Source organism: Opisthocomus hoazin, chromosome 8, assembly GCF_030867145.1.
Source record: "Opisthocomus hoazin isolate bOpiHoa1 chromosome 8, bOpiHoa1.hap1, whole genome shotgun sequence".
Taxonomy (NCBI): Eukaryota; Metazoa; Chordata; class Aves; order Opisthocomiformes; family Opisthocomidae; genus Opisthocomus; species Opisthocomus hoazin.
The window spans coordinates 34,578,893-34,593,758 of record NC_134421.1 but is presented as its reverse complement, the minus strand read 5'-3'; the positions used below and the strand labels follow the sequence as shown (position 1 = coordinate 34,593,758).

The 14,866-nt window shown below is 38.3% G+C and overlaps 1 protein-coding gene across 1 annotated transcript in view; it reads left to right on the top strand.

The window, feature by feature from the left end:
- The window catches only part of CAND1 (cullin associated and neddylation dissociated 1), a 31,592-nt gene that overhangs the window by 7,519 nt on the left and 9,207 nt on the right, over positions 1–14,866 (top strand). The window contains exons 3-8 of the mRNA XM_075428204.1: positions 9,714–9,868; positions 11,699–11,822; positions 12,248–12,504; positions 12,608–12,713; positions 13,223–13,368; positions 14,441–14,733. Coding sequence (XP_075284319.1) covers positions 9,714–9,868; positions 11,699–11,822; positions 12,248–12,504; positions 12,608–12,713; positions 13,223–13,368; positions 14,441–14,733 — 1,081 coding nt within the window. The remainder of the gene's footprint in view (positions 1–9,713; positions 9,869–11,698; positions 11,823–12,247; positions 12,505–12,607; positions 12,714–13,222; positions 13,369–14,440; positions 14,734–14,866) is intronic.

Below are 14,866 nucleotides of genomic sequence, written 5' to 3'. Positions count from 1 at the left end.
GTGTATTTGTCAAGTTTCTGTTATTGCAGGCAGTAGATACAAACTAGATCAGTGACTGCAGGTTCTTCACCTCATTTTTCTTAAGAGCATGTAAAATTTTAAATGTATTCTTGTTGTCTGTGGTGTCTTCTGGAGGAGTTGGGTTTTTTTGCTGTGATAGTCATAGGCTGTTTTACAGTCAGCCAATGTAGAAGACATTGGACATTCTACAGCACATTTGTAGTTTAAGGCTGTTCGGGTAGTCTGCCATGGCATCCTGTGCACCTTGTGGCGGTAGTAGTTATCCTGCCTGTAGCTCTATCCAAGAGCCTGCACATCTGGATTAGATGAGCAGTATGATTTGTCTAAGCATAGGTATGTTGTTGGATGGGCTGTTTGTTCTTCATTGCTGATAATGTTGGTAATGTTCTGCTGGGTCCAAATTGCACATTAATAGTTTAATATGTTCACTGTTGCAGTTTAAGGATGAACTACTCATTTTGGGCAGTTATCTATGGTTTAATATTCTGCCATTTAAAACTATGCTTCCAATTTTTTATTGTTTCACACTGAAATGTTTCCTGAAACCTATAAAAACCTGAACAAATGCAAATATGCATATACACGAAAAAAGAAAGTGAGATTAAAGCGAGTACTTAGGTGGTTCCTCCCCTGTGATTCTGTAGTTTGTTTGCATTTATCAGTGTGACTTCTCTGGGCAGTAGTTCAGTACAGGGAACCCTGCTTGATTCTGTGAGTGTGAGTCATTAGGGTGGCCAGGATGATGCACATATTGGCTGTTGTGTGGCTGATCCGGTTCAGCAGCTTTAAAGCAATTTGGATGCTGTGGTAATACACTGCTGCACATCACACTGTATTGGTGATTTGAATAAAATGTGTGTGGGGGGAGTTTTCCTTCCATTTGTGGATTTTAACTCTTCCCTATAAGTAAACGTGCTTTTGTGCCTAGTGTGAGTTACACTATGAACGCCTTTATTTTCAAATATATGTAACTTAAAGAAGACATTGTGTTAGAGTCGCTGTTTATTTCTATAGGCAGCTGAATGAGCTTTTGACTTTGAGGGAAACCGGACAAAAATTACTGACTAGTGAAAGGGAAAAGATCAAAGAGCACTTAAAACAGCATCTGAAACTGCCTTGAAATGCGTAAAATACGTATTTAAGTACACAAGCTTTGTAGTCAGAACTGGTTTTATAAAAGAAGGCTAGAGTTTATTTTCTACTTCTGATAAGTTCCATTTGTAATCTGGGACTAATAATAAGGTCTGTAAGTGATATTTACTTATTTTAAAGGCCAGAAAAGATTGAGGCAGCCGTTGTAAAAATTTACTTCATGATTGGTATGTCAGCTTTATTGAACTAGTAGGCTGACTAAATAAGAATGAAGATGCTAACTAGGGTAAAATCTGGTTTAACACTTTCTAGAAACTGTAATTTTAAGTGTTTCTGGGAATGATTTAATCATTTCATTGATCTGATCATCTTTAAAACATCAACAAATAAGTGTTTCCTGTACTTAATTGAGATAGATCTAATTGACCAGCCTTTGCTGTTATTTTAGTTACTCATAGGCTACACTTGAGAAATAAACATATTAAAATTAGTAGAGTTTAGTAGTTGTTCAACAGCTGAAGTTCAAAAAGAAATAAAATCCTTACCAATATTTCAGCTGTTTTCACTTGCGGAACATCTGGGTCTTTTGGTGGAGATCTGCTTCTAGTCAGTCAAAGTCAACATGTAAAAGGATAGTGCCAGCTGCAGATCTCTAGGATGTGGAAGATCTATTTTTATAGAGCTGCACAAGTCATTGCAAACTGCAAAAGCAGAAGACGTGATCTTTCTAGCAGTGAAAGGGGGGATGACATTGCCACCTGGAATATCACCAACCAGATAGCAAATGCACTTGCGATTGATCAAAAGCAAACTTTAAGGATTGCTACTCTGAAGGTTTGACATATTTTGAAAGGATGCTGTTACTCAGTTTTATATAAATACACTTCCATGATTGTACATCTGCTTGTTTCTACTTTCCAGTGCTTCTATTTACAGTACTTCTGTTGGAGCACGCAGCGTTACAGATGTGAAATGGTTTCTAGAGATTCTGCACTTGCACCTTTGTATGCTGTAGTCTGTTGACTGAAATGTACAGGGAATTTGTCCAGACGGCTGTAGATGGTCATCACGCCTTGGAATTGTGGTTGTTTCTGTTCTAGGTGATGTGTTCTTGCGTCCCTTGCAAAACAATTTACTATGCATCAGGGGCAGAAGAGTGCAGCAATGCTGTGAGTAGCTGCTGGCTGACAGTGGTGTGTATATGAAGAGAAACTAGTGATGTGTCAACAAGACACTGAAGGGAAAGCTTGGCTGAAGAATGAAATCAAGTTGTGAAGGAACCTTTGAGTTTTTTGAGCAACTGGAGAAAATGTTTCAACTTTTAGGGATGCAGTCAGGGATGGCTTGATGTATTTGAGTCTGGGGAAACAATTCTTGGTAATAATCCGTGTGCTGGCGAATACTTGTGTACAAATTTATTAGAATCATGGAATAGTTTGAGTTGGAAGGGACCTTAAAAGGTCATCTAGTCCAGCCCTCCTGCAATGAGCAGGGACATCTTCAACTAGATCAGGCTGCTCAGAGCTCCATCCAACCTTGAATGTTTCCAGCTATGGGGCATTTTCCACCTCTCTGGGCAACCTGTTCCAGTGTTTCACCACCCTCATCGTTAAAAATGTCTTCCTTACATCCAGTCTAAATCTACCCTCTTTTAGTTTAAAACCATGACCACCTGTCCTAGTGCAACAGGTCCTGTGAAAAAGCCTGTCCCCATCTTTCTTGTAAGCCTCCTTTATTGCAGCCTTCTAGTACTTAAGGTCTCTCTGGAGCCTTCGCTTCTCCAGGCTGAGCAAGCCCAGCTCTCTCAGCCTTTCCTCATAGGAAAGGTGTTCCAGCCCTCTGATCGTTTTTGTGGCCTTCTCTGGACCCGCTCCAGTGGTTCCATGTCTCTCCTGTGCTGAGGGCTCCAGAGTTGGATGCAGGACTCTAGGTGGGATCTCACCAGAGCAGAGTAGAGGGGCAGAATCATCTCCCTCAACCTGCTGGCCACGCTTCTCTTCATGCAGCCCAGGATACGTTTGGCCTTCTGGGCTGTGAGTACGCATTGCTGGCTCGTGTCAAGCTCTTCATCCACCAGTACCCCAAGTGCTTCTCTGCAGGGATGCTCTCAAGCTCGTTATCCCCCAGCCTGTATTGATGGGGGGGTTGCCCCGACCCAGGTGCAGGACCCTGCACTTGGCCTTGACTGAACCTCATGAGGTTCACACAGGCCCAGTTCTCAAGCTTGTCCAGGTCTCTTTGGAAAGCATCCCATCCTTTTGGCATGTTGGCTGCACCACTTAACTTGGTGTCATCTGCAAACTTGCTGAGGGTGCACTTGATCCTAGTCTCTGAGTCATTGGTGAAGATACTAAACAGTACTGGTCACAGTATGGACCCCTGAGGGACACCACTTGTCACTGATCTTTGTCTGGTTATTGAGCCGTTGACCACTACGCTCTTGATGCGACCATCTAACCAATTCCTCATGCACTGAACAGTCCACCCATCAAATCCATATCTCTCTAATTTAGAGAGAAGGATGTTGTGGGGGACCATATCAAAGGCCTTACAGAAGTCCAGATAGATCATATCCACAGCTCAGATAAAGTGGTAGCTCAGATAAATTAGGAATTTATCTGTTGGAAAAAAGGGTCTTTACCGCTATCAGTGTCCAAAAATTATTTTAATAAGATTGTGGTGTTAGCATGATTGAAGCAGTAACATGACCAGATTACGCTGTGGATATGGTCCTCTCAACTCCTACTCTCTGAAGTTTAGTAGATCTAGAGATCTAAGAAATTCCAGTACAGTGCCCTTTACCTAAATTAAAAGACAGTGCCAGTTTGGGGCCTGAGGTTTGGCTGCTTGTAACAAAGGGTGCTTTGTCAGAGCTGTTAATTTCTGCAGCAGTAGGTGTACCTGTTGAAGCAAGTCGGAAACCATTCCATTTTGTCTTCATTGTGCACTTAAAGGACTTTTTATGCCTTTCATCAGATACCAGTCAGTATCTCAATTAACAGTTCTCTTGAGATTGTCTGTATGCAGTGTATTCTAGAAATGTTGTACCAACGTTGCTTTTGTGTAGTTATTTTTAAGATATCAGCGTATCTCTGTAGAATACTCTGCAAAATGAGTAAATTGCAATCTTACTGAATTTGTGGCATTAGGGTGGTCATAATGCATCAGTCTCAGATGTCTGTGGCCTGATTTGGGATTTGGAGAGTAGGCCTCAAAGTCAAATTAGTTCCAAGTTGTGTGAGTTAATAAAATGGAGTTAGGTGTATGTGATATTTCAGTGCAAGTTTTTGGTAAATATGTTTTGCTTTTCCACCCCCCCCCCCCCCATCTTTTTTTTAAATTTCCATGTTGCCAGTATTTTCAGCAGGTTTTATCACACAAGTAGGATGATGTAAGTAGTAAGGAGAGAAGGAAACCAAGCAGGCTACAGTTTGTGAAGGAAGGCATGGAAAGTGGTAGGTGTGATTGTCTTGGGAATTGCAAATTTCTGGGTGTTAATCTAAGTGCTGTGCCTCAAGCGCAAAGACTGCTACGAGCATAGCCATTGAAAGAGAAACTCGTAAGTTTGCCTGACATGGTGACAGACCATTAATGCCAGAACTTTGAACCTTACTCTCCTCACTATCGTATTGTAAGTCACACTTAGTGCTTGAATGCAATGGCTTGCCTTATATAATAGATAAATCTACTTTGTCCATAGCCGCCTTCTGTCCACACTGCTTGCTTGCTGCCTTTTGCTTCTTTCAGGCTTTTTTGGATGATAATTAGCTCTGGCTGCTGTGACTTCTTGGACCTGAAAAAGAAGGGTAGCAGCAGTGGGGTACATACAACAGGTTTTTGGGATGGAAGACATATTTTGGTTTTGCCCTACTGTGTAGAGCCATGTCTGTTAGCTGTCCAAGAGTGAAGGCCATAGATCTCAGCCCTGCGAGTCCAGCTGGGATTACTGGCTTGAAGTCTTTTGAGCCTGAGCCTAGTCCTCCAGTCTAGCTCCCTCGAACAGCTGTGTGTAACGGTTTAGTCTGAGCTGTTGGAACACTGTTTGTTTGTTTCGGGGTTTTTTTGGTTTTTCAGGAGTGGAGAAAGAAGGTGACTGGATCAGGTGGAACAATGATTTTTGAGGGTCTGCATTTGTCCTGTGGTGTGAGCAATATGGTGAAGGATGGCTTTAGAATGACTGAGAGCACCTCTAGGGCAGGTGGGGTGAAAGGTGTGGGGAACTCCGAGTGTGTTTGGGAGCCTTCGTGGCAGAAGGAATGGAAAACTTGATGCTCTGAGACAGAAGATGGAGTTTTGAAGGAACTTGGAACATGTGGCTTTGGATTACCCTGTAGGTGCTGCTAAACTCTGTTTGACCAGACTGTTCCTCTTTTTTTTTCTTCCCCATGCACACTCAAAAGGACAAGTGCTCTGGCCAGAAGTGGGGATTGATAAAGTGACTTGTTCAAAATGAACAAATTCCTTGTCAAATTTGACTATACGTTTGGAAGTTAATTCAGTATGGTCCAAGGTGCCAAGTCATATGAAAAATGGTGAGATAATACTAAGCATGTATAAGTCAACAAGTAAAATTAATGCAAGATAACATTTCCTTGTTGACAGCACTGTGGAACTAAGCTACACGTCCTCAGATCTCCACTGCTAAAGCAGTGCAGGAGTCTGTCTTTTTCAAGGTACTAAACGTGTGGGGCTGTCTTGCTGTCATTCTTGGCAAATACAGTACTAAGCTCCTAAACTAACTTCAGTGCCTTTACGCTGAATGCCATAGCCTGCAGCCTTTCCTTCTAAATAGTGACCTGACCTGTGTGTTCCTCCACAGCTGCCTGGCTGATGGTTTTATTAGCTAGTAGTGAGCCCAGGATCCAGCTGTGTTCTTGGAGAGTTAGACTTAAACTCCAGAGCCATTTCCAGTAAAACAAGAAAAGAACATTTTGTTTTTCATTTTGTATGTTGTGTGCTTGTCTCTCAATACGTGTAAGTTAGGAAAGGAACTCTCCTTTAGACTGTAAAGACTCAAGGGTGATTTTTCTGTCTTGAAACACTTGTGGGTTTCTGTAATACAATAATATGGGAATTAGGTGATTTAAGTACTAAGCATAAAGTGAGTTTTTGCCTGAGTGGCATAACTTAATCTGGATTTTGGACTACCTACTTCCAGAACAGTAGTCTTCATTGAGAGCTTATTATCTTGCTAGCTAGAACAAAACTTCTGCTTGCCTGTAAATGGTTCCCACCCCTCCCTGCCAGTTCTGCGTAGTTGACTTAATTCCTGTGCTTTTTTTAATGTGAAACATGCTCTTGATTCAGAATAATTTTCAAAATCTTATGAAATAAAACCAATACATTTTTCCCCCCCCATTTTAATTGCTAGGGTATGAAAGGAGGTACTTTGCATCCAGATAGCTTATTTCCAGTTATCTGGTCCAATTAGAATATAATGTATTGAATTTATTAATTGTACTAGAACTGCATACTATTATTTGTTAATCGAGGTTTAGCTCTGTACCATGATCTGGCAACTCCATTATTACATTGTACAATAAAGTGTATGATGTTGGAAGTTCTCTTCCCACCTTTTTCCTAGTGTCTTGAGTTTGTCTTGTTTTTGTGAAGTGCTTTGAAAGGCTAATTTTGGGGAGGGGGAAAAAAATATTTACCCTTGTGGATCAAACTAACTTGTGGCTGAACTGTTTTAAAAGTTTGACAACTGCTATTTGTTTCAAATCAATGAAAATTTAAGTGCAAATTATTACATTGCAACTTTCCAAATACTACTATTTTTTTCCTCAGCATGGGAAAACAGTCCATCTTTGGACAGGATACTCCCTTTGCACTTGACAGGGAGTTGAACTAGGCAAATACTTCCAGCTGAAAATTGTTTTATTGTTATTTATGTTAATCTGTTTTACAAATAATTTCATCATCTGCTTGTAAAACTGCTCCATACTTCTGATGTTTAGATAAGGTCATGACTGTATGGTCCTAAATCATTGCAGTCTTACAAGTCTGACATACTTGTAGTGAATGGTGGCATATGTTTGAAAATTTTAACTTTGCATTCTTGATCTTAGTCTTGTTTTTATAATAAGTTAGTCTGTTAATTTTTCTTGTAATATTTCAGTTTGACTTCAGCTTTCCAAATCAGTGTCTACTAACCCTACAGAGATCATTTTAGTCTGTTAGCTTTGCTAGAATCAACTTCAATGAAAAGCAGATGTATACAGTATTAATGTTCAGTGTAGAACAAAATGAAGTTTATGCGGAGGCATTACATGCTAATGTAGTCTAATATAATCAGTTTGTGATTGGCTTTAAGATGCACCTTTTTCTGCATTTGTTCATACATTGATTTCTACGTATTTCAGTTTTATAGTTCCGATTTGTAGAGAGGTTGCCTGTGAACACTGTGTATGACGTGGAAGGGCAGATACAAAATTTGTACCCTCTCTTGTAAGCCACAGAAACGCCTATGATTTCTGATGGGTAACGCATGGCTCTGTTGGTTGCAGTAAGAGACATGGCCTCTTAGCCCAGCACTTGAAACCACTTAAACACTCTTTGTCCTCTCAGTGGTGGAACCATTGCATGGGCTTGCTTTGACTTCTGTACTACAAGCTGGGCCCTGGCTTTCATAAAAAGAGTAACAAAGCTTAAGCTTTTGAAAAATGCTCCCTGAAAATAACAGCCTTGTGCATGTCTTTCCACTCCTCAAAATCTTAACCAGGTTATTTTGGTATAAAGGACTTGCTTAATAAAGTCCTCACACTTTACTGCTCATCAAAGCTCACACTGAGAACACACGTGTAGAATCTCTTGAAAAAATTCTGTGCTTTCTCACTGTGGCCAAAGTGGAATTTGATGATGATGATGTATATAACTTCAAGTGCGTGTCACAGGAGGAAAAGCTGTTGAGAATCAGGCTGTGGGATTTCCTTGGTGGGACACGTGGAGCAGCTGCAAAACTTAACTAGGGGAAGGTCTGTACACAAGGCCAAGTCAGAATGACGTCCATTATCCCTCTAATTTAGAAGGAAGAGAAAAGATACAGTAGTTTGCTGGAGATGCATTTGTGTTTCTCTTAATTCTGCTGTTGGCTACACTTCTTGTTTGCTATTTCAACATTTTGTGTAGATGGTCCTTGCTACTGCTGTCTCCATTCTTGCCTTGAGCCATTGCTTTTTCGCCTATGTGACCATTACACACAGCTCCTTGTCCTCCTGCCCTCGCTTCTATTGGGGTTAGTGCAGAATCTAAGTTTGGTAGAACTTAAGCTTCATGTCACATCTCACCTCTGGTGTTGATGTGTCATTAGTAAGCATGCTTTCTTGAATGAAAAATAACATAATGGATAACACCACAGAGAATTAAAGAGAGCATAACTGGCAAGATCAGCATACAGAGAACAGAAACTTACAGAACAAGGGACCTATGTCTTTCAGAGCAGTTACTGTATGCATAGGTTTACTGTACTGTTTTTCAGTGGAGCTTGGTAGGAATGCCTGTAGCACAGCTTGTAACACTCTTTTTTCAGATTTTGATGTGCTTGTTGTTAACATAGTATGTTTGAGGGAGTTGAATTAGATTAAAATATTTGACAGTTTAAAGTCTTTCAAAATTAATTTCCCATTTCTGATATGCTTTGTCTGAAGGCAGATGTTTTAAAAATAGGGAGAAGCTAGATAGGCAAATTTGGAGTGAGAAGTGGGAGGGGTAGTAGGAAAAAGAGTAAGTTCTTGGAGTTGTTCTTATGGAGGTTTTTCACAGGTGAACGGAAGGAAATATAGACAATATAAGGCTCTGTTTTTGCATAACTTCCCATTTGGAACAGAACATTAACAGTGGAGAGATGCTGAAAGTTGGTGATAGGGCTAGGAAGATGAAGGGTGCTACATTTCTTAGCAATGAACTAGACTTTACTAGGACATCTGTGGTTTCAGTGTTTTGAACAAATAGGAGCATTTGACAAAGGAATACAAGATTGTTATGATCCTCAGAACAGTTGGAAAGACTAAAAGCTCACGATTTGGAGGAAAGAGAGGAAAAGTTACTATGTGCTGCATGTGTAGTTGTGCTTGGAGTCTGTGTGAAGGAGGGCACGCAATGTCATAGTTTTTATTTTACCATTTGCATTCTATTAAGGAAGGCACTTGAAGATATAGAAGGAGTCTGAGTGTATATGAGATTGAACCAAAGCATTGTGTAGAATAAAAATGCAGTAATTAAGTTGCTTCCTTGTCTATGAGCTAGGTGGGCACTGATGGTCAAGCACATAAACTGATGGCTCTGGCTAGGTAACTTTTGTTATAAATCTTGGCGTTGAGAAGTAAGAGGAACTCTGGTTCTGAGGCTGAAGGAGAACAGTCATACAAAACCTGTTCCCACCACTAGATAAAACCATGTACTAAACCAGTATATTGTTATTAGATTTATGGAGACGGGTTATCAACCCAACCAGATGAAGGTTTTCAGATTTTAAAATTCTGCTTTATATTGCTACCAAAACCAATCGTAAGTTTGTGACTTGAATGCAAAATACTGAAATTAAAATCTGGGGTTTGATTTAAGGTTGCAGATTTAATGCTTTTCTTCTGTTTATCCAGTCTTGGCCCTTTGGTGAGTAAAGTGAAGGAGTATCAAGTGGAGACCATTGTAGATACCCTCTGTACAAACATGCTTTCAGATAAAGAACAGTTACGTGACATTTCAAGCATTGGCCTTAAAACTGTGATTGGAGAACTACCCCCAGCTTCCAGTGGTAAGGCATTTTGTACTCAAGACTATCTAGTTTTATCATTTCATTACTAATTTAAAAAGTGCAAAAGCTGTGTGCTTTAGTGAAGAGAATTCAGTTCACTTAACATTGGAACTAATTTCTGTTAGAGAAAAATGTATGGCTTAAATATTCTTTTAGTGTCTTTTTCTCTGACTGTATTTCCAGATTTAACTAGTTTTAAAAAGTTTTTTTTACTGAAGAATTGCATTAATGTGAAAAACAAACTTACAGTATATGAACTTCAGTATAACAAATTGCAGGTAAAAGCTCCTGTTTTAATAATTGTCTGGTGGAACATTTCTAGGCTGTAGTAATAGCTAGATCTCATCTTGCTTTTTGATTGATAGTATACTTTAAAAATGATTAGAACTTGGGTATTTTTTGATAATGATCTGATTTCTTGTCTCAGTTTCTGGTAAGCGTTTTGGAAAGTACCTTGTGTTTCTAACTACTGCGGATTAAATTACTGAAATGTTTACCTGCAGTTTTAAATGAAGGCAGTCTTTCCTCCAAAAGAGATAGTAATGATGAACAGCTCATCAGTTAATGGTATGACTTTTTTTATTCAAGTGATTTTCAGATGCCGTAGTGTAGGATATGAATGAGAATAGAGACATGATTAAAAAAGCTTTGGAAATGCAGTTTTTAGAGAGTGAGGTTTCTTAAATTTAAAAAAAAATTCTGATTTTGACATCCTGTATTGAAAGTCCATATGAAAGTCTTGCTTTTATCAAGCAGTAGTGAGATGTGTAAATTCTAAATAAATAATTAATTTTAAGTAAATAAATTTAAGCTTTTATTGTTTTGTTTGCTTGCACAAAATAAAGGAGGTTTTTGGGGTGGAGGTAAAGCTCAAACAAAAATGTGGCAAGATCTTTCAATATAATTCATTTTCCTAATACGAAAGGAACCTAGGTGTTATTTCTTGGTCTCAACTCAGATATAGATGATTGTCTTTTTTTTCCCTTAGCCTGTATGGTAACACATTTGACTGTCCAATTGTTACGTTTAGTTTTATTCAGGAAATAGGTTGTAGTCATATAGTTAAGAATAAGCCAGAAATACTTACAAGCTATATTTAATATAGGCTGGAATGGTATTAATTTCACATCTAAATTCCCACAGTGTGATTAAAAAACTTCATGCAAATGAAGATAAGCACTAGCCATTGGGTAGCTGTTGCCACGACATGAGTTTCTTCTCCTCACATAATTGCTCCAAAGAAGATTAGACAGTTGAGGGAAAGGGGAAGCTATGGAGTTGTAATAAAGACATTTGTACTTGAATTTTAAAATACTTTGAGTATCCATTTTTCTTCCCCTTTCTCAAATGTTTCAGCACTATTTTGGGTACTTATTATTTAAGTAGCTTCTTGTGCAAAATCATTTTATTTTTCTATTTCATTCTGCAGCTGTTCTTCAGAGGTGGCTCTGTGTACTTCTGTGCTTCTCCTTACCTTTTAGTTATTCCTTTGTTTTTATCTATAGTCCTTTTGTTTATTGCTCTAGACTTGTCTTGGCCTTCACTTTCCATTTCTTGTGCTGCCATAAGCAGTGTCCTTTCTGTTGTATATACCTTATGCGACAATTAAGAAGCCCTCCTGAGTATTTTTCTGCATAGATAGTCTTTCAGCTCTAATGCAGAGCATACATTATGTTAGCAAACAAACTGGCTGTTCAGGCTTGTTTTGTCGGGAGGGAAAAGCTTCTTTATGTTGAGATCGGGCTGCTTTCCATAGTGACAAACATGACTGGTGTTAAAAACTGTATTTTCTTAAATTATGAAAATGCTGAGGTTTTGCTGTTCTTTCAGGTTCTGCATTAGCAGCTAATGTTTGCAAAAAGATCACAGGGCGTCTCACTAGTGCTATAGCCAAGCAGGAGGATGTGTCTGTTCAACTGGAGGCGCTGGATATCATGGCTGATATGCTGAGCAGGTAAACATCTCTCTTCCAAAACCCTAGTGAATGCTGATCAATACTTCTTAAAGCTTGAACTTTAATTTTCCAAATGTAAAACTTAAATTTGTAAGTTATGTGAAATAATATGGTAAGGTATTAAGTATAGGTGAAATTTCGTTTAGGAAACAAAGTAGTGAATGTATTGAAGATGAGTTGATTGACAGATCCATTACTTCATTATTTAATCTTCTGAGAACTGTAGTTTTAAGCTTATTTTAATGTTTGCTTTGAGGGCATATTTTTAAACTCATTTATTGTTTTTAAAGGTTCCAAAAGCATAGATTTAAAGACTTAATTAAAATCTTTGTGATGTCTTGAATATTTAAAGGAATTGTTGTAAAGTATATGAACAAAGTTACCTAGATTCAATTGGTTTGAGTTTGTGTTTTGTCTGTTTTAAGGCAAGGAGGACTGCTTGTTAACTTCCATCCTTCAATTCTGACCTGTCTGCTCCCCCAGCTGACTAGCCCCAGACTTGCTGTGAGGAAAAGAACCATCATTGCTCTTGGTCATCTGGTTATGAGTTGTGGCAATATGGTTTTTGTTGACCTCATTGAACATCTGTTAACAGAGCTGTCTAAAAATGACTCCATGTCAACAACTAGGACCTATATACAGTGTATTGCTGCTATCAGTAGGCAAGCAGGTCATAGAATAGGTAAGAAAAATAGGTAATTTATTTAAGAAGTTTTTAGATGAGAATTTATTTAAGAAGTTTTTAGATGAGAGTAATTACTTTGCTAATTTTTTCCTATTACCAGGTGAATATCTTGAGAAAATAATTCCTTTGGTTGTAAAGTTTTGTAATGTAGATGATGATGAACTACGAGAGTATTGCATTCAAGCCTTTGAATCCTTTGTTAGGAGGTAAGTTATTCTCAGGTACCTATTTCAGGCTTTGTTAAGATCTAATAGTGTGCCATTTGGTTGTAAGCTCTCAAGAGACAGTCTCCTTGATACAAAATGTTTTTGCAGGCTTTCAGCTGGAACTATTCCTATAACTCCATCTTCTAATTTACCTGTTAAGCAGTGTGTTATGGGTGTACTTCAGAAAATTTCCACTGTGCCATTACTACTTATGCAAACAGGAAGGGGAAAGTGTTCTAGTAATATTTGTTGTCCAATAGTGGTGACACAAAAATTGATATCCAAAGGCATATCTTGGTCCTCTGCAACCTTCCAATCTAGCAGATCCAGTTGCGTAGAAGCATTGGCCTTTCTGACCTTCCTTTCTGAATTTCTGTGGTTCAGATGGATGCATTGATGGTACTTGGTTTGGCTTATGTCTCCAAAGTACGGCATGTGGCATGAAGTCTTTAGAAATATTTTAGTTCTTCAAAGTAATTTGACATTGCTTGTATGTTTGTATTATGCAGATGTCCAAAAGAAGTTTATCCTCATGTATCTACTATTATTAACATTTGTCTAAAATATCTTACCTATGATCCTAATTACAATTACGATGATGAAGATGAAGATGAAAATGCTATGGATGCTGATGGTGGTGATGATGATGATCAAGGTATATTCTCTTTTTGGTTTAGGGGAGAGGAAGAGCTTGTTAACCTGCACTCATCTAAGAAAATTGATATGGGTGGTATTGCTACTAAGTACCATGACTTTGAATGACTTGTATCATTTTCTATTCAATTTTGGTACTGTTTTTAAGCATACCTTATGAGCTCACTTCTTGGAATAAAAGTATAGGATGTTGTTGCTGGAGATAAATAATTCAGAGGGTGAACATAAAGTACAAGACAAATACTTTACAATACTTGAAAGGTGGAAAAAGGCGGAAGCATGTAGGATGATACAACTTAAAAGTGAGAAGCAAATTGGTTAATGAATTGAAAACACACGTTCAGCATGGGAAAGGCTTCTCACTACTTTCCACTTTAATATATTGTTACCTAATGCATAAAATCAGAATAGATAGAAAGTTGCAAAATACTCAGTATTTTTCTGTAGGATAAAAAGCCTTTTAGACTGAAAGGCATAACATGTAGCTAATATGGTGGTGATACCATGCATATAAGCTTTATGAAAACCTCGACACACAAGTTACCTGAAACCAGAGCGTAACATTCTTATTACTTTAAGAATGAACGAGCTGTGTAGTTATTATTTTAGTGCTCTGAAAGTAAATTTGTATTGCTTATTGTATATTTTTGTTGTAATTTTGATGGGCAGAGTATTGTTTGGTTTATTCCTAGAAAGAAACAAACAGAATAATTTGTTGAATCTTGATCAGCTAGTAATTGGTGTTGCATTGTCACTTATGTCATGAATAAAGAGGAATATGATTTAAATCAGTAGTCAGGCTGTAAATGTCATGGGAACCACCTTGTCCTCTTTACAGTTTAAATTAATACATGTGTAAGACTAGCATGACAAAATTGGCAGAGAAAATAATTAGCCTTGCAATTTAGGCAGTTTAGAAGGCTTTTTAGGTATGGTTTTTAACATACTTTTGAACCTATTTCTTTGGTGTGCCTTACACAAAGAGCTCAAGGGTGTTCTTATTAATTGTTTAAAATAAAACTCGATGCTTTGATTGTCTAGACTTGAACATATGCATAATTTATTTTTTCAAGGGAGCGATGATGAATATAGTGATGATGATGACATGAGCTGGAAAGTGAGGCGTGCAGCTGCTAAATGTCTGGATGCTGTGGTTAGCACACGACATGAAATGCTTCCAGAATTCTACAAAACTGTATCTCCTGCTTTAATAGCCAGATTCAAGGAACGTGAAGAGAATGTTAAAGCAGATGTTTTTCATGCATATCTTTCTCTTTTAAAACAAACTCGACCTGTGCAAAGCTGGCTTTGTGATCCCGATGCAATGGAACAAGGAGAGACACCTTTGACGATGCTTCAGAGTCAGGTTATTTGTCAAGATTTTTGTTATCTTCCTGAAGACACACTGAAGTTCTGCCTTGTTCATAAGGATGGTTCTTGAAATGTGCCACATCATACTTTCTTCATGCATAGATTACAATTTATTACTGTAGTACTAA